The following is a 22,008-nucleotide window of genomic DNA, read 5'->3' on the forward strand; positions in this document are numbered from 1 at the left end:
TGCAGATAGATTGTATTATTTAAAAGCAATTAATAGCTATTGCATTATATAATTAAGAGACAAATGACAAATACTCTACAAACGACCAAGAATGTAGAAAAAATTGACCCTACTCTCTGGTTGGGTTTGTGTGTTTAGGAGATGGACAGGTGGTGAAACGAGATAAGGGAGGTGATGAGGGAATGTCTTCCATGTCATCCCAATGACAGTTTATACAGTACAGATGCACCCACTGAGACCACGGCTTTCTGTCTTCCCTTCAACCCAGCTCATGTTTGTTGACTGATAGGGTGGATATGGTTGCACAATGAAAAACAGCTGTTCAGACATAGTTTGTTATGAGACACTCGTATGTTGCTTTTCTTTCATACTCTCCCGGTTTCTCTGTGAACCACCGAAAAATGCTTTTGGGGCGGCCGGGAGGCACCTTTACGAAACTCACAGAAAGAGAGAAGCTGGCGAAAAAAGAAAAGTCCTTTTATCAGAATAATATCACTTTACGGCCGAATTATATTAAGACTCTGATTTAGAGGAAGAAATGGGAGTACCAACCTGTTGCAGTGTGTGGAAATTGAAGGCGTGTTGCCCCCTTCCCCAAACCACCTGCTGGACACCTGAGCCTCACTTTCATTGGGAAGGGTGGTGATGTTATGTGACTTTTAAAAAAGTCAAATTAGGTGACTTGAGTTAATTTCTTGATTCTTCATAGAACACCAGTTATGTGAGTAAACACCTGGAGCATATACATATATTTTCACAGTTCTTTCACACAGGACTTTCACAGCACTGTACATTACATTTACAACTTAGTCAACAGTACCAGGCACTGGTTTTCCTCGGGGGGCAGGAAAAAGCTTGTATGTTTTCATGCCTTAGTTGTGGTTAATTTGCAGCATACAAGGCCCAACAACAATCCACTCATGTCAAAAGTTGTTTCCCAGCTGAATGTTCAAGGCAAAGTTCAAACGAACCCATCAATCAATGTCAGTTGTCATTAAGTTTTGTCAAAATTTATTATTGGTTTTATTTCTATATGAGGAATTTACAGACAAAATCTGAATGGTGTCGGATAAAATGCAAACAAAAAACCCACCAACAATCTAGCAATCTAAAGCTTAACTCAGGCCCCATTTAGCATAATTCGTTAGATTATTGTTTTGCAGAAACAAAATGGCATATGTATCAAACAGAAGACTGCCTAAGCAATGGAAAGTACAAATCTTTAAAACTAAAAACACTGATTTGAAACCTCTGATATAAAGAAACTAAATAACTATCTTCAGTGCAGATCAGATGTTCAACTATGTCAGGAATGTCCACTGATTAGAAAAACATAAGACAACACCCCGTGTTCTTTTTAACAACAAACCTCCATTAGATTCCACACTCTGAGAAAACCTTCCAATCTGTTACCAGATCACTATTTTAATAGGTAAAGGACCCTGCCTAGTTCCTCAAACAACATCTCTACTGTACATATGCTGATCTTCTACCTTCTTTACAGCTGCACCGCTGAAAGTACCTTGACTTGATGCATCTCCTCCTGGTAAAGCACCCGCAAAGCATCCCACTGCAACACACTACAGAGGGTGGGCGCTGCTCTAGGTAGTGGTCCAGGAAATGGTTGAAGACTCCGGCCACCCATGCATTACTGCGGCATCTACAGTACTAACTAACAGGACTCTGAACAGATTCGAAAGCCATATGACTCCTAAACAACTGATCAAACGGCTACTGCTGAACTGCTAATCAAATGTCTACCGCTGAACAGCTAATCAAACGGCTACTGCTGAACAGCTAATCAAATGTCTACCGCTGAACAGCCAATCAAACGGCTACTGCTGAACAGCTAATCAAATGTCTACCGCTTAACTGCTAATCAAATGTCTATCGCTGAACAGCTAATCAAATGTCTACCCAATCAACTGCACATATAATGTAAACATCTGCACACCAACCATGACACTCTAACTCACAGATAAACCACTCCCTGTCATGGCCTCTTTCTCGTAATTCTTGTGATTTACTGCATTGACTTCATAAAACTCGGTATTGTCTCATTGCAGGGCCAGGAGACGGGTGGGGGGAAAATAGGGCCTAAATAACAAATACAATATAAACTCAGCATTAGGACAAATAATTTTACAATAACTATTGTGTTTGGTGCTTGTGATGAATAACATTTAATTTGACTATCAGCATTGATGGTTCCATGTTATCTCATGGACACAGTGGAAGCATTGTACACCTTAGCCCTGCTAATACAGTTTCCACAAGGCCACCAATAGCCATCAAAAGACCTGCTAATTTCCCACACTGCTGGAAGGAGACACACCTCTGCCAAACATCCACTAGCTTATGCAAAATAAACTTGCTTTCCAATGATGCAGGAGATTGTGTTCCTTCATCTGTCAGTGACCTAAAATGCTGTTCCAAAGAAGAATGTGAACCTGTTACTCAAGCCGTAAGGCGTTATATAAAAAAGACAGCAAGGACCTGTCAATTTTAGAAAGAAGTTCCCGGGTGCAATTTATGGTGGGTCCCGCAGCATGGAAAAAGTCATGGTGTGTCAAGTTCCCCATATATTACTGACAGTATATCAGATACTGTAAATGTTGGAGCTGTTAAAACTGACATGTTCAACAAGTCTTAGTGTCACAATCATTAAATAAGATCAAACAGGTAATGGCCTTGTAAATGTCTAGTCTCCTGTGTAACTCAATCAGATCTGTTGATACCACATACACTCAAATGGAGATTCCAAGTAATTGGTCCACAAGTCTAGTCAAGTTAGTGTTAGTAATTGTTTTACTTATTTATGCTAGATCAAAAAGAACACTAGCAAGGTAATAAGAGGCATGAAGTGAGAACATGAGAACATGCAATTTAGGATTTCAGAATAAGAATCAGAAAGTTTTATTACAAATTAATGAATACAAAAGAAATACGGGGAAAGTAATAAGAACAGCGGACTGAGCATAAAAATAGTAGACTGTGCATTAATAAATTACTAAAAATAAATAAAAAAGTATATGTAAGGTGTAGGATTTTGTCCAGTTGGGGTTGTTTATGTATGTGGGGAGGGGTTATAGATTTGTCCAATTGAGAGTTGTGTGTTCATGTGGGGAGGGGTAATAGATTTGTCCAATTAAGGGTTGTGTGTGTATGTGGGGAGTGGGCTATTGTCAATTTGGTTCCGGGGGCATGTTCATGAGACCTACTGCTGTAGGAAACAAACTGTTTTTGTGGCGAGAGGTTTTGGTCCTGATAGACCTCGGCCTTCTGCCAGAGGGGAGAGAACTGAATTCCATTTCCATTTCCTGGGTGAGAGGGATCAGCCCCAATCATTGCTGCTCACCTCCGCGTCTTGGAGGTGTGTAGGTCATGTAGAAATGGCACATTGCAGCCAATCACCCTCTCTGCAGAGTGGATGATGTGTTGCAGCCTGCCCTTGTCTTTGGCAGTGGCTGCAGCGTACCAGACGGTGATGGAGGAGGTCAGGATGGACTCTGTGATGGCAGTGTAGAAACGTACCATCACTGTCATTGGCAGGTTGAACTTTTTCAACTGCCGCAATAAGTACATCCTTTGCTGTGGTTTCTCATACCATGTGCACTAATGCACCCCCATACAATCACAGATGCTGGCTTTGGAAATGTGCGCTGATAACAAGCCGGATGGCCACTCTACTCTTTAGTCTGGAGGACACAGTGTCTACGATTCCCAAAAATAATTTCTAATTTTGATTGGTCAGACAACAGAATCGTTTTGCACTTCACCTCAGTCCATCTTAAATTGCTTTGGACCCAGAGAAAGTGGCAGCGGTTGTGGATTTTGTTTATGCGTGGTTTCTTCTTGGCATGGTATTGTTGCTATGCTGAATGGGATGATGGCCTGAATTGCACTTGTCTCTGTCTTCACTCTGCGCCTAGTCCGTGTCACAGCATAGTCTGTTCCACCTTTACAAAATGTTTTGGCCTCCGTTTCTTTTGGGAATACCTGTTGTTGTTGACCGTCACTCGCTTCCACATCTGTGTATAAAGGTATAAGTGGGGCTAATTTAGTCTATTTCCACAGTTTTTGTTTCTGAAATTTGGATTTCAAACCTTAATGTAGCCCAGCCAATATGCAACATAAGTGGCCTCTTAGCATGACAGCTAAACACATTTTGCTTTGGGCTCTCAAAAGGCTGGGGTTTGGTCCTGGATTTGAGAAAGTTGTTCTGGCTTGTTCTGCTTAGCTGTGTAGCTTAGCTGCCTTCCAGTTTTTGTTATGTGGCTTGTCACAAGGCCAGAATGCCAAAACAATCTATTCATTCAATCATCCGAAAATGACTGATGAGTGGAAGGGATGTAATCCAGCATCCTCCTGTCAAGTTTTTTCTCATACAGACGGGTGACAAATTTAAGGAAAAATGAGTGGAGGGACATAATGAATGCAAATATTTCCTGCATGACACAATTCAGCAATAGAAATCCTACAGTATCATGCTCTGTGACAAGTATAAAACTGAGGAACAAGCCCAGTTAACCTCCATTTATGAACACAATAGCAAGAGGAAAGGATCTGGCTTTAAAGGCTTTGCATCGGAAGCCTCTTGGATTGCTGAGTTGCTCTCTCATGGAACGGTTCAAACCATCAGCAAAGCCACGTAAGAATTGACACCAGCTTCACTCTATTGATCTCTGTACACTCCCATTCAACGAGGGTCTTGTCCTTCATTTGTGACAGCATGGAAGCATTGACTTTGCTGATCACTACATCATTGTGTAATCTGTGCTTACTGCTACTGGGTGGTGTGGTTCTCTAGCTAGGTATGCTAAGTCGATGCAAAAACTTGAAGTTGCTGTGCAAAAGAGCGTCTTCAAAGTGACTTAAACCTGAGAAAAACCTTCGTAGTTGTCTTAATAGTCTGCCTGAAAAAGTTGAAACAAACCCTAAAATCAATATATTTTTTACATGGTTTGGTCGCAGTTTCAGGTCCTGGCTATGCCCCTAGCCATCTCTGCCCTGGTCTGGGGGCTATAGACAGGACCTGGCAGAGGAAAGGTTTCTAGCCATCTCTGCCCTGGTCTGGGGGCTATAGACAGGACCTGGCAGAGGAAAGGTTTCTACCCATCTCTGCCCTGGTCTGGGGGCTATAGACAGGACCTGGCAGAGGAAAGGTTTCTAGCCATCTCTGCCCTGGTCTGGGGGCTGTAGACAGGACCTGGCAGAGGAAAGGTTTCTAGCCATCTCTGCCCTGGTCTGGGGGCTATAGACAGGACCTGGCAGAGGAAAGGTTTCTAGCCATCTCTGCACAGTTGCTTTTCGTTTTCCCCAATTACAGGCAGCTGTACATGGTTGCCTCTAATTGGGGACCCTGTATTAGTTGAGTTTGTTCACGCCACTGTGTGGTTCATTGTTTATACCTTGTTTGTTAGGGGACCAAATACTGTAGGTACAGTACCCTATTGTTTTTGTTGTTTTATTAATTATTATTATTCTTTTTCTCCGGGCCCATTTTCAGAGGTCCGTAACTGGGCCATATGTTGCTCAATTTGCATGAAACTTTGCATACTTGTTGCCATGAGAGGTCCAAAGGGCCTCGGCCATTACTATACCTATACACCCCATGGTGGCGCTGTAGCACTTAGTCAAATGTTGAAGGTTTCAGCATGCATATCTCATGACCCGAATGTCGTAGAGTCATGCAGCCAAGTTCCATACATGCCCCTTCTCATGCTGACCAAATAAGTCTCGAGGTCTTTCAAATTCACCCATTGGATTTTCCTCCATTTTGAATTTGGTGAAAAACACATTAACAACATCTCCTCCGAGACCACTGAATGGATTTGCATGCTGTTTGGTGTGAATGACCTTTGAACCATTATCTTTAAAAGTTATATAAGGAAAGTTGATATCTCAAATAGTTTGGCTGAAATCAGTGAATGAAATTGAGCTGGGTGGGTCTATGAATTTAGAAATCCATTAATCCCAAATGGAACATCAAACAGCTATGAAATGAAACATACTAGTAGATGTGTCTGTCAGGAATGGACAGAAAAACTCCCATACAGAAATACCTCTTAGGGGCGCTATAACCATCACCGATGTTTCTCACGCTTTTGCTGTTAACAAAAACACTTAAACGACATCTCCTCCGAAACCGCTGAACAGAGTTGGTTGACAATCAGGGCCACTGGATCATTGTCTTTAAAAGTTATATAAGAAAAATTGATATCTCAAACAATATTATACTATTTGAACTTTTGTGAAAAACTCGTTAACGACATCTCCTCGGAAACCGCTGAACGGATTTGCACACCGTTCGCTGAGATGGACCCTGGGACCGGTATCTTCAATTAAATTCTTTGGAATTTTGATATCTCAAACGATGCACACGTAATAGTCAAATTACTTTTACATGGGTGTGGCATTTTGTCAGGCTAAATATCCTGTCAGGAATATCCGAGACTTACGTCCTTTAACACAGCACTAAACATCAGGTCCATGGATGGACATGTGCAGTATTGACCAAATAGACCTTAAGGGGGCGCTACAACAACACTTTGAGCATTTATGAATTGTAAAATACACACTCTAAGGTCAAAATCTTTTTGGAGACCAATGAACGGATTTGCACGCTGTTTGCTGAGAAGGACCCTGGGACCAGTATCTTTAATTTAATTGTTTGGAATTGTTATCTCAATCCATTTGACCGCAATAAGTGAATGAAGTAAAATCACCTAAACACCACCTACTCTGATATCATTGAACGGATTGGCATGCTGTTAGCTTGTGAAGGTTCTCTGGACAATGATATTTAAATGTCTTGTATGAAAAATGTATATCTCAAACAATATAGCAGCATTCAGTCCCCAAAGTTTTGTGTTATTCTCCTTCTCTATTTTGGACTATTATTTTGAAGGAACTCTTATTTTGAAGGAAGAGCTGATGTAATGAGTGTGTGAATCTGCTAGAATGTTGAGTTGGAGTTGGTGGTTCTATCAGCAGTAACGGAGGGATATTTTTGAAGCTATGGGAGGAGCCATGGCAGTGCCTGTGAGTCAATGCGGAATGGGTGGGGTGTCGGGAGCATGGCAGCATTCAGTTAACTTTTTGTTTATATTGGACTATTATTTTGAAGGAACTCTTATTTTAGGAAGAGCAAATGTTAATTGTTTGTAAATCTCCTTGAACAGTAAGTTGGTCTTAGCAGATTAAATTGCTGCTGCCATAAGCTAGATTCCAGTACAAACCATCTTAAGGTTTAGGCTATGGATGATAAATGTCTGCGTAAATTCTAACCCTATTGAAATTATTATTCAAAATAAGTCCATTTTTTCATTTTATTTTCCCCTTGTAAAGAAGACCTAAACACTAATATTTGAGGGTATTCCGGGTAATATGTTTGACTAAAAGCATTTGTTTCTGTTTAATAAAAAGTCTGTGTCCAGTGAGGTTAGTTTCTTGTTAAATGTTACACAAATCATATATTATTGTACACATAGATATATGTTTTTAGCAGATCTGTTTTCTAATTTCCCTTGGTAAGACTTCATTTTGCAGCCGGTCAGGTTTTTTGCCATGTGACTTCCTGTCAATTAATAATCAATGACCTTGTCACGTCCAATCCCATCGACTGCTTAAATTGTTCGTCAGGTCACACTTGCTCCCTTTTACAAGGTGGTAGTATTTCATAAGATTATGAGCTTTCAGAGTGGCAGGCAGGCCAAGGCAACAAAAAAGCCAACAGCTAACAAAGCTGTTTTAAGACCGGCTATAGATCACTCATCTAGCATCATTAAAGATGAAATAATCTAAGAGATTGACGACCGATAATAGGAGAGTTATCAGAGGGTCTTTCAGCTATCTACCAAATTCTTTAATATTAAAACATTCTGTCACGCTGTAATGATGTTTTACATGTTTCACTCTCATGGTAATTCAGCCTACATGACTTGGTGCACCATGTCTCAGTAGGACGTTCAGTTGTCTACAATATTAGAATTCAGGAGCTTTATAAAACTTTTCACCCTCACTGAAAAAAAGTTCCAATCCTGTTATTTTACTAACGTAAATGTCAAAGTTGCTTGACTAGTTTTAAAATAATTTGTAACATTATCTTCGCAATGGTGTCTTCCTTTTTCAGTGTGTACATTTGCTAGGTGAATTCTGAAAGACACTAAGGGATGTTATTCATCCTTAATACTAAAATGCTTGTTTGGTATTAGAAAATAATTTTTCATTATATTAAACCCAGCTGGAACCTATTTGTTTTTTTTGTGTTAAACTTAACATTGTCTGTTATTGAGTTGTCACAGTATGTAATGCACTGGCATGTGTTAAGGTAGGTATTAGGTTACAAATGGCAGAAAGGAATTAAATGAAGCTGAAGATGTGAAGTGTCTATTTCTGAAATTAGACATTCTGATGTACTTATTCTTTTGTTTAGTTGTACATTTGCTCCTTCCACATCTTTCAGTCCTCAAAACATTGATTGACTGGCTGGTATTCTACAGTGAGCTGTTTATTATTTTCACTTTTTGACCTAATATTTACCTCAACACATACCAGTCTACTCCAGACTGTGGCAACACAAAAACTCATAAAAAATGGTGTAAAGGTACCCAAATTAATAAAGCAAAGCGTCAAGAAACAACTTCTGGTGAAGTGGACATGCCAATCAGCCTCATAGTGGCACAAGCCTGTGAAGTTGGATGTTTTGAAAGTTCACTACACCCATCCCTTTTGACCTAGTCTTGGAAATCAGTCCATAGGTGTATCTCCTCACTATGGACATTTTTGCCACTGAGACCCAAATATCTCCATCATGGATTTTCAGCCATCTTAGTTATTTTGAAAACCACTTAAACTACTTATATGGCAGCAAATGAGCAATCTTGATGTAGTTTGACATTTGGTATATATGTATGAAGATAGTCAAGTGTTGTATAAACCAGACCAGTATGCAAGAAACTACTTGGTCACCATTGGACAGGAAAAACATTCAACATTGGCTTAATGTTTGTACACGTGCAGTTTCTTTTACCCTACATACCATATTGCATAATTTTCATGCTAACTAAATGCTGAAACCCACTAAATGCTGCTTGCAGCTTTAATTGAAGTTTCAATTGTAAAGACAATTGCTTAGTTACAGTAACATAAACATTCCAAGGGGCTTCAAAGTTTCCTTTTATCAGTACTTGGTCCCCTTAATGGCTGCTTGCAGCTATATTGTGTGTGAGTGAGTGACGGGGGGGCTATTATTAATGAAAAAAATGTTATGATTGTAACACGTTTATTTTGTAGTCTAAATTAAAGGTATATGTCTTGTCACCACTCTGTGACACACGGAGGACATTTTACAATCACTACGGTTCATTATTTGGGAAGGTAGCCTGATATTCACTCATGAAGGTACAAAGTTTCTCCCCTCTGAAGACACTCATGTGTAGCCTGAGCCCTCCACCCTATAAATGCCCATTCTTCACATAACGAGTTCCCAAAACACTCATTCGTCGTGTGTGTGGCCAATCACATTAGTTGCCTTTCAACTCATAAGACCCCAAAATCACATTCCACACATGAGGTCCCAAAATTATACGTTTTGATCTTGAGATTTAACTACGGTCTCATAGTTTGCAAACATGGCAAATACAACTAATAGAATATTGTCCTTGCTACACTGGCATGATACTCTTTATGAAAATATTAGTGTCCATTCCAATCCATACAGGAAGTGCACTGAATTTGTCATTCCAGTTCGCCTCACATCTTTTCCAGTAGGGAATTAAAATGCAGTTGCCCTTAGCACTGTGATTTAGCGTGTGAAATATGGCAGAACGTGATGTGCAGTGTGAAAATCACTGTTCTTCTGAACTAAGATGGCTTGAGTCATCAGCTGGCCAGCAACATTCGATCACATGGCATTTCAATTGCCTATTTGGTAGTTTTTTTTTTCTAGTATTTGTTTTTATTCTATTGTATTTTCATACTTTTTCTTTGTGAAGCACATTCAATTGCTTCTATGTATGAATTGTGTATAATAAATGATCTTGTTTGCTTGCACATTCACGAAACCATAGTCAGACATGCGGGACACTTTCTTTATTTGGGACATGTTCCATTTTGAAGGTGAGAATACTGTTGGCACTGCAGGCTTGGTCGTTATTTATCATGAAATCTCTCCCGTTCCTAAAACTTTTAGTCACCCAATGTCATCTGTGCCCAGTTTCGGCTTGTCGTTTGGGCTTGTCAGCATCTGCACTGTGTACAGTATTTAGCGCAGACAGTATAAACATGCATTTACTATGTTGATGAATGACCAAGGGGTGGGGGTTTTTTGTGCGTGTGTGTGTTTGTGTGTGTCAACGTGTGTGGGTGTGTCTGTAAAGGGTGTGTTTGGAATGCAGTATTTGAATGTTTTTTATTGTGCAAAGTAAAGAGTGGAGAGCGAGCATGCTTAAAGCCAGTACCTATCTGTCAATACTGATCAAGAGTGATGGTCTGCTGACCAAAAAGTCAAGAAACCACCTATGTGATATTTATTTGAGTCATAACATTTTGATCTGGATTGTAAATGTATTTGGAGTACGTTTTAAATACAGGCAAAAGATGTATACGCTGATATATTTGCACATGATAATGTCGAAATAAAACTTTGGTGCAACAGCTGTTTGAATAAAAAAAATTGAAATTCACCTTTTTGGAAGCCATGATAATGTTGCCCAACAAGTATGATGTCACAAGGCAAGTTAGATGACAGTTTTAACATTCCGAGGGCTCTATATTCTCTTCAATCACCTTTGCTATGTGATCACTAATGCCTCCGGGGTTTCAAATCATTTTAAATTATAGGCTGCAGACTAGCACGGTGTGCACATTGTCCTGCATGCATATAATGAACATTTTGTTGACCTGTTTTGCATGTCTGCAATGCTTCGTCAGAGAGAATTGTCTGAAGCGCTTTCATGTCATTGCATCACCAATATAAAATGCATTAACATAGCAGCCAGTTTAAAACATGTCTAATCTATCTTAATTTATGGATCTGTAATTGATCTATGACTGATCTGGGAAATCAGTCACACAGGTCAGTATACGTGAATATAAGTACCAAAGAAGACTTGAATATAAAAAATATGTAATTTATACAGTACCTGTCAAATATATTTTATATTATATTTAAAAAATATAAAAATAAATGTACAGTGATGATTTAAACAACCTCATTGATGCTGTAGGAATATTCATGGTATCAGCTCACCTTATGTAGGCCAATTTGTAAGTACATTTTATGTGCGTTTGTTGACAGAGTTTTTTGTTTTCTTGGTCTGTATTCCAGCACGTATGACACATATGACTATGGGGGTTAAAGTTCATACTGTCATCTTTTATTGAAGGATTACATAAAAAATATCAAAAATAACCGTTAACATTTTGTTCAAACAGCACCCATTTTATTGGGTCTTTTGCCATTGCTGAGCTCACCAGTGCTCCCATTCTTCTTAATGTACAGTACCAACAGTTGATTTTACCACTCTAAAAGCTTTGGCTATGTCTCCGATCAGTTTATCAGGATATATGTCTCATAATGGGTAGTTTGACATGCATTGACGTGTTTCTGGTCCTAATGTTGTCAGACAACAGCAGTAGGCTTGAAATGCAAAAGCAAAGTGTGAATGAAGATTGAGAACTCTTGCACCTGGAAAAATAACACGGCAAACAAAGCATCTGCCTAACAAGAAACAACAGTGAAACCAACTGGCCAAATATTATGGCACCCCAATAATGGGCAATATGTACAAAATATGCTGTATTTTCGAAATGTTACATCTGACCTTTGGGTTTGAATTGTAAAAAATACTGAGCCGTTTTCCGAAATTGTCGGAAAACGGATCCTGAAATAAAGCCGTCACTGTCCAAATGCTTTTGGAGTCCACTTTATAGTATAAACATCTCATTAAATATCTAGAGCAAAACAAAAGTTAAATGACATTCCTCTCTGCAATATGCAGGTCGACTGTCAGGCACGTGCACAGATAGACCGCAGTGGGGCAGGCACATGCACAGGTAGACCCCAGGGTAGTCTTGAGCTCCTCCCCTTTTCCCCTTTTATCAAGTGGCCTTCTCGCCCGTGGATTCCGGAATTCCATCTGCATGACCCGCGCCATTCATCCAGACGGGCATGCATTGTCCATCTGCACAGTAAGCATTAGCCTACCTGACAGTAATGAGGAAGCCGACATCTGTTCCACTGCCAGCATACAACTAAGGAGCCCTTTTTTTGTCCTTTTGACCCATGAACCTGTAAAGGTCCCTGTTGGTTATGCTTTTTCAGTTGCACTGCCCTTTAGGTTTCATGACTCTGTTTAGAGACGCGTAGCCTAACATAGTAAAAGAAAGTGTAAAAGAAATGCCTGAGTGGAGTTACTTACATCTGAAACGGAAGCTGGTTGTAGATAAATGATTCACAGATTCGAGCAGGGTGGGAGACAATTTGCTCTAGTGTGAGGTAAAGGTTAATTGCTCATTTGTTATTTATTGCCTCCTGTCTGGCCACAGAACCTATTGGATGAGGAAGCCAGCACCTCTCCAGTTAGGTTAAACATGAAACTAACAATTTATTTGGACTGTTTGGGTGCAATCGAAAAAGTCCTCCAATGGGGCTTTCAGAAGGAGGTGAGGAGAGCATAGGAGGGAAGTGAGGAGGCGAGGAGTGAGGAGGTGAGTTGAGAGGAACGAGGATAAAATGTAGAAACGGCCACGGTTTTAGGTAGAGGGACACCAGGGTCATTGTAAGGTGCTGCTTGCATTGTATGGTTCTGTGCTGTGTCGTACGTTGTGGACTAAATACCTTCTGTTTAATCTTCACCTTTTAACCAACAGCATAAATTACGTTTTGGGCCTGACATATTAACTAAAACAGATTTGACTTATTAACTAAAACAATTGGAATATAAGGAAGGACATGGATACAATTCATAGGGATAAAACCATTATTTTGATACCCAATGGAAGAAACAAGACAAAAAGCATACAATAAGAGTTTCTTCTCCAAGTGCTTTAATGGGTCCCAGAGAAAGCAGAGAAAGATAAGTGTGCCACACTGACACCTGCTGGTGACTTATGTGTGAACTGAGCACCGACAAAATTGGATGGATTGCAGTCCATCAGCAATGTATGACAATACACATCGACAGCCAAAAATATTATTAGTACGAATTGTCACTTAAGATCAACTTTCAGGAACCTTTCAGAAATGCCTGGCCCCTTCATATTTACCACTTCACACGCTAAGCGCTAAGCGACATTTAAAATGGGAAGGAATTAACAGTTAGCATGCCTTGGATACTAGTTGGATATAATTAGCTTGTTTGATGTTTCACCGTTACGTTCTGCAGGTAAATACACCAATAACCTGGCTGGAAAAGTGAAACAGTATGAGTGAAAGGTGGAGAAGTAGTAATAATAAATGTCTGATCATTCGCCGGTTGTGGCTGCTTGTTCCTCGGCTTGCTCGGCGACTGCTTGGGAAGCCACTTCCGAGATCACCTCGCCTTCCAGGGACGTGACCACGGTGGTCTGGGTTTTGCAGACAGTGACGGAACTGCTGTTGACTGTGACACTGACATCCACCTCTCTGCTTGTCCCGTTGCCAGCTCCCAGGGTGACGCTGGCATCCGTGTCTCTGCTTGTCCCGTTGCCAGCTCCCAGGGTGACGCTGGCATCCGTGTCTCTGCTTGTCCCGTTGCCAGCTCCCAGGGTGACGCTGACATCCGTGTCTCTGCTTGTCCCGTTGCCAGCTCCCAGGGTGACGCTGGCATCCGCGTCACTGCTGGTACAGACCTGGATACCGCTGGTGCCTCCAGGCAGATCAAAGCCGCTGGAGACACGGCTGTTGTCATGGACGCCCTTGTACCCGCCCACTGAGCTGCTGACATAGCTGGAGGGGCGGTTGCTCTCCATGGGGTAAGAGTGGTAGTTCAAGGCTGGAAGAGTTGTAGCTCAGGGTTATCGGACTGAACACGGATTGGTGCTATTTATTTGTCTTACATATTTCAGTAATAAGTGATAAGTTGTGGGTTGTGTGTGTGTGTGTGTGTGCGCGATCATTCACGTACAAGAAGACTGTTTGGAGATGTTGATGGATTTTATTCCAGTCACCATCCTGAGGAGAGCAGAGAGAGGGCATGGGATCAGTCAGCAAATCAATTCAACAAAATATCTCATGCCTGAATGCTTGAATCAGAATTCTTTGTAATTGCTGACCAATCCTGAAGAACATTCCATGAAAGCCAGTGTTGTAGTGTGTGTTTAGTTGACAACAGATCAACTGTATCTGTACACAGGAAGTCACGTTCATTCAAAGCGCGACAGTAATTAGCCAATGTGCTTACAGTACTGGGATGTGTATTCCAGGTTGGCATGTCTGTAAAGTAAAGGTATGATCGGAGGTTTCTTTTGAGATGAGTTTGTAAGACTGTCTGTAACATTAGGTACAATAGACTGTCAAATGCTGTAATAAATTATTGAATTACTCTCTCCCTCGACAACCATGTACGCGATCATTATTTCAAACACGATATGAAACGGCTGATTTCCAACACCAACCTCTCACATCTCTGGGCCATTAAGGTAAGATGCGTGGGAAAGAGGAAAGAGAGGAGTACCTGCTCTCCTCTCCTTCCAGAAGCTTCCTGTAGGTGGCGATCTCAATGTCCAGGGCCAGCTTGACGTTCATCAGCTCCTGGTACTGGCGAACTTGCATGGTCATGTCCTGCTTGGCTCTCTGGAGGGCATTTTCCAGGTCCTTGATGCGTAACTTGGCGTCCTTGACCGCCAGTTCTCCGCGGTCCTCTGCCTCGGCGATCTGGTTCTCCAAGTGGGCACGCTGTTGTCGGATAAAGAGTCAGTTTTTAATTGTGATGTTGTTGTAGATGTTGTTGACCCTACCAGTGAAGATGAGAAATGGTCTGTCTGTACAAGATGGCGTTATACTAAACACACAATAAATAATCACTGCCCTCACCTGACCCTTAATCATGTCAATTTCAGACTGATATCTCAGGATTTTGCGGTTTATATCCGCAATCTCTGCCTTGGTGTTTTTCACGTCGTCCCCATACTTGTTGGCTGACACCTGCATCTGTTCATACTGTTGGAGAGGCAAACACTGGTTACTATCACCTGCTAAAACAAACAACAACAGCTAACTCATCCATTCAGCAACATGGGCGGACCACTTGAGGCAGACGAAGCATGCTTTGTTTACACCGTTGCCATGGGAAATGCAAAAACAAGGGGTTTCCCAATGTGAAACAATGAGGCAGTGGTGGTTAGCGAGTCACCCCCTCACACGGTGATGTCACCTTCTGTCAGAGAGCCTCCCTGAGGTAACTGTCGATATGAACTACAGAACCTGAGCTTTTATGGTTAGAACGGTTGCCTCATGGAGCCGGGTGCTGGTGGGAGCATGAGATCACATTGGTTATGTTCCAACATCCACACCAGCATACCATTTAAGTATCGGACATCTATTCTCAGTGTATTGTGAATGTTGCCTTTGGAGTAGAGCCATTGTAGAATCTCTAAAAGGCTAAAAAAGAACAAAGGGTTTCTGGGCCTTTCCAGGTTGAACGGCTTACTTTCTGTGTGTACCAGGACTCGGCCTCAGCTCTGCTGCGGTTGGCGATGTCTTCATACTGGGCACGAACTTCAGCCACGATGGAGTCCATGTCCAGGTTACGGCTGTTGTCCATCTCCACCACGACAGAGGTGTCCTTGATCTGGCCCTGCAGCTCACGCAGTTCCTGGAAGACCATTGGAGAGAAGACATTAGATTTTAACCTGCACAATTGATTTGAAATCCAGGGGCCTTCAAACGTTTCACGTCAGTCTCTTTCATCGCATTATGGACCCGTGGTAATTCACCAGATCAAAGAGACTCCTGAGGAACTGGATCTCGTCATTGAGACCATCCAGCTTGGGCTCCAGCTCCATCTTGATCATGTAAGCAGCATCTGCATCCTGAGAAATCACAGCAAACCAGATCCAGGTTTGTACTTTTCGACTTTAGCTTAAGTTGTTGCTGTTGTTTTAAAACATCAATGCTTAATAGCTTTGCATGTTTCAGTATAAAATAACATTACTATAAGATTAATGATTTAAGTCAGAAAAGAATGCAAAGTTCAAGAGCCTTGTTTAATTATTCAGTCTACTGACCTTCTTCAGAATAACAAAATTGTTTTCAGACTCGTTACGCTTGTGAATCTCATCCTCATACCTGGAAGAGTGGACAACAGAGCAAATATTTTAATCAAATAACAAAGGTTAAACAAAATTCATTCAATAAAAAATATCCTTCAAATCATAACACTGTTTCAGAGATAGTGTCAAGTTTCCCCACTCCCAAATTTGCAAGCTGAAGCAAATTATTACATCAGGTCATTAGAGAATATTCTAATTTCAGAGAAATACCCAATTTTAAGACATTATGTTATTATGTTATGGTATTTCAGGCTTTATGGACGGAGGCAGTAGGAAGAGATTGCTGTTTCCGCCAAAACTCAGACAGACAATCCCATGCCGCAGCGTTGACCTCGGACCTCTGGACCACAAGGGATCTCAGTGAACCACCCTTAAACGTTGAACCTCAGTCCTGCTCACTTGGTCTTGAAGTCCTCAACGATCCCCTTCATGTTGTGCAGGTCCGCCTCCAGCCTCATCTGGTCGTTGCCCAGGCCGTCAAGCTGTCTGCGCAGGTTGGAGATGTAGGCCTCGAACATGGCGTCGATGTTGGAGCGGGTGGTGGTCTGATCCTGCAGGAGGCTCCACTTGGTCTCCAGCATCTTGTTCTGCTGCTCCAGGAAGCGCACCTGCAGGGACAAATGGGGAGCGGTCATTGGCTGAAACTCGTGAAGGAATGTGTGTCGCTGTAGCTCAAAGGTAAACACATGATTCAGTTGCTCGCGTGTTGTCTTTTCTCAAGCCCTATTTGTGAAGAACCGAATAAGTCGAAGCTCAGTGAATCATACATTTCCACCGCCAGGTTCACTGAATGTTTGTAAGGCATTTGACTCCCTCTCTGCACACCTCAGTAATGTGTTAGGTTGGATCCTAATCCCGGGGTCTCCTGTAGGGAGGTATACAACACAATAAGGGATGTTTGAAGTATGCAAACTTTGTAAAGATAACGTCGATAAGACCTTGCAGGAATGGGCTTACATCTGTCACGGAACCTGACCTGTCTGAGTGTCTCAGCATATCACAAAATGCCAAGCAATAGAGGATCCTGTGGTCAAATGGATTTCTGACAGACATCAAATATCTAGTAGCCTGCAAATTCTAATGGAAAAAAAGCTTGACAACAGATTGTTTGGGGGAGTTCAGTCAGTGCCTTCTCTCTATGAAAGAATCCCCAACACCCAACCCCATTCATGTAACCAAGCTCATTCTGGTTTGTCTTACTTTTCATCCCCACCCGAGTTTCAAATCAATGAATCAATTAAACAAATCATATTTTATAAACCTCTTTTTAAGGTCCGTTGTACCCAATGTGCTTTTACACATACCCAGCATAAATCTCTCAAAAGCTTTCATACCCCACTAAGAGGGTATGGTCATAGTTCTTTAGCCTTTATTTTCATAAATGTTTTATTACCCCCCTTTGGAAAAACCTGGTAGCAGGCATTATATTTTACAGGTTCAAATGACCTACTGAGTCTTTTATATTCATACTTAAACAGCATACAGTATATCATAGACTCCCAGCATAATCTATTTCCCTTCTGTACACAATATATGTTCAGTTTTGTACACAATGTGATTTTCACTAATGGTTGAAGAAATTAGCCTATTGGATGAAGGTGAATGGAATGTTTATAGCTACCAACTGCAATGTGAAACAGATGATGAAAACTGGTATTTTACTTTGGAATGCGGTAAGAGAAACGAGATGCGTTTGATTTAGCTTGATCTCCGCGCAGAGTGGGTGGAGATCACACCTTTGTGTCAACTCCATTCGCCTGGTGATTACCAGGCGAGTTACATCAGTCTCCACTCTGGTGAATGACAGTATTCGGAAAGCCCTATGCATTTGACCCCCGGTGTGAAAGTGTCATGCGAAAAAACCGACCTTGTCGATGAAGGAGGCGAAGCGGTTGTTGAGGGTCTTGATCTGCTCCTTCTCGTGGGTGCGGACCACCTGGATGTTGGGGTCGATCTCCAGGTTCAGGGGGGCCAGCAGACTCTTGTTCACCTGTACTGCCATGATTTGAGGAGGCCCGGTACAGATCATCTTCCCGGCCCCCATTCCTCCATAACCAAACTCGGAGCCCCCAGCTACCCTGTAGCCACCTGCTGCTACACCCCCATAGGAGCTACGTGTGCTGTGGCTCTGCCGGCCTCCGCTCCCATAGCCGCCGGAGTAGGAGCTGCTGCTGAAGTTCTGAGGGAAGCCCGAAGAGGACGACCTCACGGAGTAGCTGGTGCTCTTCACAGCCCTGGTTGACATGACGATGCCGGATTCAACGCGGGCTACGGGAGGTGCTGGAGGAGACTTGCCGCAGATGGAGCTGCCAGTTCCCCCGGCCCTCTCTTTATCTGGGAAGGGGAGGATCCAAGGGCCGTTGTGATTGGCCAGCACGGTAAGGGAGTTCGGGACAGAGGAATGCTGGAGGAAAATAATAGAATCGTGTTACACATTTACAGCCTTCTGTGAAGAGTACCAGTCCTACGGAATGGGGATTGCCAGGCTCAGGGAACTGTTGGTTGGATTTAGAGCAGCTTTTCTCTGTTGTGCCGAGTTATGTGCTGTCACAATGTCCTATGATGGTTTATATTTATACTATAGTATTTATACTATAGTATTTATACACGTTTGTGTCTCAGTGCAGTTGAACACTGAAAAAAGCATTGTAATTACAGTAATGAATTGGACAAAAACATATTTTACAGTTTTGGGAGTTGGCCGTTGTTAGACGATTGCTAACTCTGTGAGAGTTTGTCACCATTAACAATGTACAGCAAGCCTTTTGCAAATGGAAAAAGTAACTCAATAATGCCCAGGATATTACCCAATTTGAAACAACATTTATTTCAGCTCTCAAGTGGCCTAACAGTATATTCAGACCACAGAGGGTGATTCTAAATGCACTTGGTCTCCTGGGAGTGTTGGAGATGCCCAAAATACCCTAGCTGTGGACCGTTCTTATCCACAAACCCGGGGCCTGGATACTGCCCTTAGCCATGGCATATTGTCAGTAGAGCACAGCACAAAGCCCCTAGGCCCCCTGTTGCTATTGTAAACCGGTTCGCAGGATCCAGGGATCAAAACAGCCGCTTTATAGTTCAATATAACAAACAAGCAACAACAAATCTTACACAGACCGTCTGCACTGTGTGGGCTGAGAAAAACCAGTCCTTCAAGACACACACAGACAGCAGATAATGAAGGTTTTATTGGCCGGTATGCCCTGTCGGCATTGATAGCGACTGACTGAACGGTCACGTGACAGAATGACTCACAGTGGGGGGTCAGCCGGTCTGAGGGGTCAACCTAACTGACATTCCATATCACCCCCCGAGGAATGACCGACATGGAATAAAATATGCAGTGAGTAACACTGATTGATTAAATGCTGTTTACTTGGATACATGGAGAGTGTCACATAATCTTTCAAAACATTCCTCATCTTCCAGTTGGACAAAGAGCAAACGGTGAATATCTCTAGTTGACTCCTGGTAGAAGATGGCAAGCAAATCTGGTCACGCCCCCGGTTTCCCCTTGTAACAGACTGGTCTGTATGGTTCTGTAGACACCTTGTACCAGACTGGTCTGTATGGTTCTGTAGACACCTTGTAACAGACTGACCTGTATGGTTCTGTAGACTCCTTGTAACAGACTGACCTGTATGGTTCTGTAGACACCTTGTAACAGACTGACCTGTATGGTTCTGTAGACACCTTGTAACAGACTGACCTGTATGGTTGTAACAGACACTTAGCATCGTGTGGGCATGTGCCTCTGTGTTTAACAGCCACGTTGCTTAATAACACGTTAACACACACCCTGGGAAAGACTTATCATGAGTTTTACAGCTGGGTTAAAGAGATACTGTAAATACTGACTGGATTGTCAAGTAATGAAATTTCAAGTCAGTTGGGGAAACATAACATGATATTTCATTACATACAAATAAGTTCTATGATCTGATCTGCATTTTGTAATGTTATTGTCTAACATTTATTATTATTATTTTTAACAGTAATAATAATTATGCATATTTTTGTGTATGTGTTAATCTTTTGGCCAGTGGTAACCCATTTCTGTCTCAAGCCATAATATATTTGTCAAGAAGTTACCAATGACCTATTAGATTACTTCAAATTCATCACTAAACAAACAAAAGCCGTATTTAGGTAATCTCTACTTTCTGTATGAAATCACTGTATCCCCCATCAACAGCCAAAGGCCTGGGTAATTTCAGACAGCCAGTTAACATTTGACCGTGTGGTTCCACGGCCTCCAGAGACGAGAGGTGTTTTAGTTCCTGCGAGTCCGGCTTGACATGCGACACATAAACATCGGTATGTGCTGAGATAGACACGTACATGCGACGAGTGAGTTAAGGCGCGAAGGGCTAAAAGCATAAGGCCGGCACTTGCAAGAAACAGACCCCCCTTGAAAAAAGAGTCACAGGTTTACCTCAGGACGACGAGTGTGTCTGCTTTAACAAACACCCCTCGGGTAGGGCAGTGTGGGCTGTCTAATTGCCCCACGGGCATGTCTCCCTGACACCTACGCCTGGAGCCATAAACATCTGCGTCTGAAGTGGAGTCAGCACTGAGGTAGCAATTTCAGCATTCAGTCAAAACAACGAGGCGGGCCGCGTGACCGCTTTCCACCGGCCCGTTTGCACCTTCACCACTGCACCCTCGCCCGTCATGGCTTTCTGGGCTGGCTTGGCTTGAGGCTGGCGCCCCCTACTGTTCCGAGGGAAGAACGGGGAGGCTTCAAACACTGTTTGATTGTTATTAATTCAATGTAAATGCAGTGTTGATATTTTTTTTTTTCTGTTGCCATCTGTTCTGCTTGTGACAGTGCAGCGCTTAGATGACAACACTGTTCCTTTCAAGGGAGTTGAATGAAGTCAATAGGGGAAGGATTAAAAGGAGATAGGCAATTCCAAAAGGTCAGGTCAGGTTCCAGTATGCGGAGTATGACATGCTTTATTGTCTAAGCCCAGTGAAGACTGCTCTTTGGCAATAAAAGGTTTAAAAGTATGTGGACAAAATAGTGTAGTATAGTTCTATCATTTTTTGAAACATGTGCTTACTTTCTTCATTTGAACTTATGTTGGGTCACAATTTTCCTTGCAGTTTGATTCAGTTTGATTCCTATTGGTCACATGAATCAAATTCAAGTCATTACATATTCAAAAACGTGTAGTTTCAATAGAACGGCAGAACCACTTGCATATTATAAATTAAACCACTACCAAAAATACAGTGGTTTACAGAGTTTATTAAATGCATTATACATTTTAATCAACACTTTACTTCATCCCAAATGTTTCAACATCAAACTAATATTATGATACAACAGCCAGTTCTGGAATTTACTCCAGGAACTATCCACAAGTGGCCAGTACCAGAAAAGATTCATTATTGATTCTGTTTCCTCACCGCAGTTTACTAGTCCAGACTGTTAAATGCCCCAAACCTCGTTCATTTCCTACTGAGTATTCAAAATAATATCTTAAATAGAAAAGCTTGGATGGATGTGTCAACTGTTGTTTTATATATTAGATGTGTCAATTGTTGTTTTATATATCAGATGTACCTGGTATTGGTACATTGAAGCTTTGTTCCCAAATTAATTGAATATTATACAGCAAAACTGTACTATTTTTACCATACATGTTTTACCATTATTTTCAGTAATACTATACCATGTTTGGATTTTAACTGCTGGCCAAGCGACATTCATTTCTTGCTCTTTTTGTTATTTCTACCTTC

At 41.7% G+C, this 22,008-nt stretch overlaps 1 protein-coding gene across 1 annotated transcript; it reads right to left on the reverse strand.

Moving 5' to 3' along the window:
* Nucleotides 1-13,025: 13,025 nt before the first annotated feature.
* LOC105024772 (keratin, type II cytoskeletal 8) lies at nucleotides 13,026-20,847 on the reverse strand. Its single transcript, XM_010894948.5, has 10 exons — nucleotides 20,696-20,847; nucleotides 18,125-18,661; nucleotides 16,657-16,865; nucleotides 16,213-16,273; nucleotides 15,922-16,017; nucleotides 15,636-15,800; nucleotides 15,020-15,145; nucleotides 14,661-14,881; nucleotides 14,112-14,158; nucleotides 13,026-13,979 (listed from the first exon to the last, which is right to left on the reverse strand). The coding sequence occupies exons 2-10, from the start codon at nucleotides 18,500-18,502 to the stop codon at nucleotides 13,471-13,473; spliced, it is 1,812 nt and encodes a 603-aa protein (XP_010893250.4). The 5' UTR covers nucleotides 18,503-18,661; nucleotides 20,696-20,847; the 3' UTR covers nucleotides 13,026-13,470.
* Nucleotides 20,848-22,008: the final 1,161 nt, after the last annotated feature.

The sequence above is a fragment of the Esox lucius genome, chromosome 17 (genome assembly GCF_011004845.1).
Source record: "Esox lucius isolate fEsoLuc1 chromosome 17, fEsoLuc1.pri, whole genome shotgun sequence".
NCBI lineage: Eukaryota > Metazoa > Chordata > Actinopteri > Esociformes > Esocidae > Esox > Esox lucius.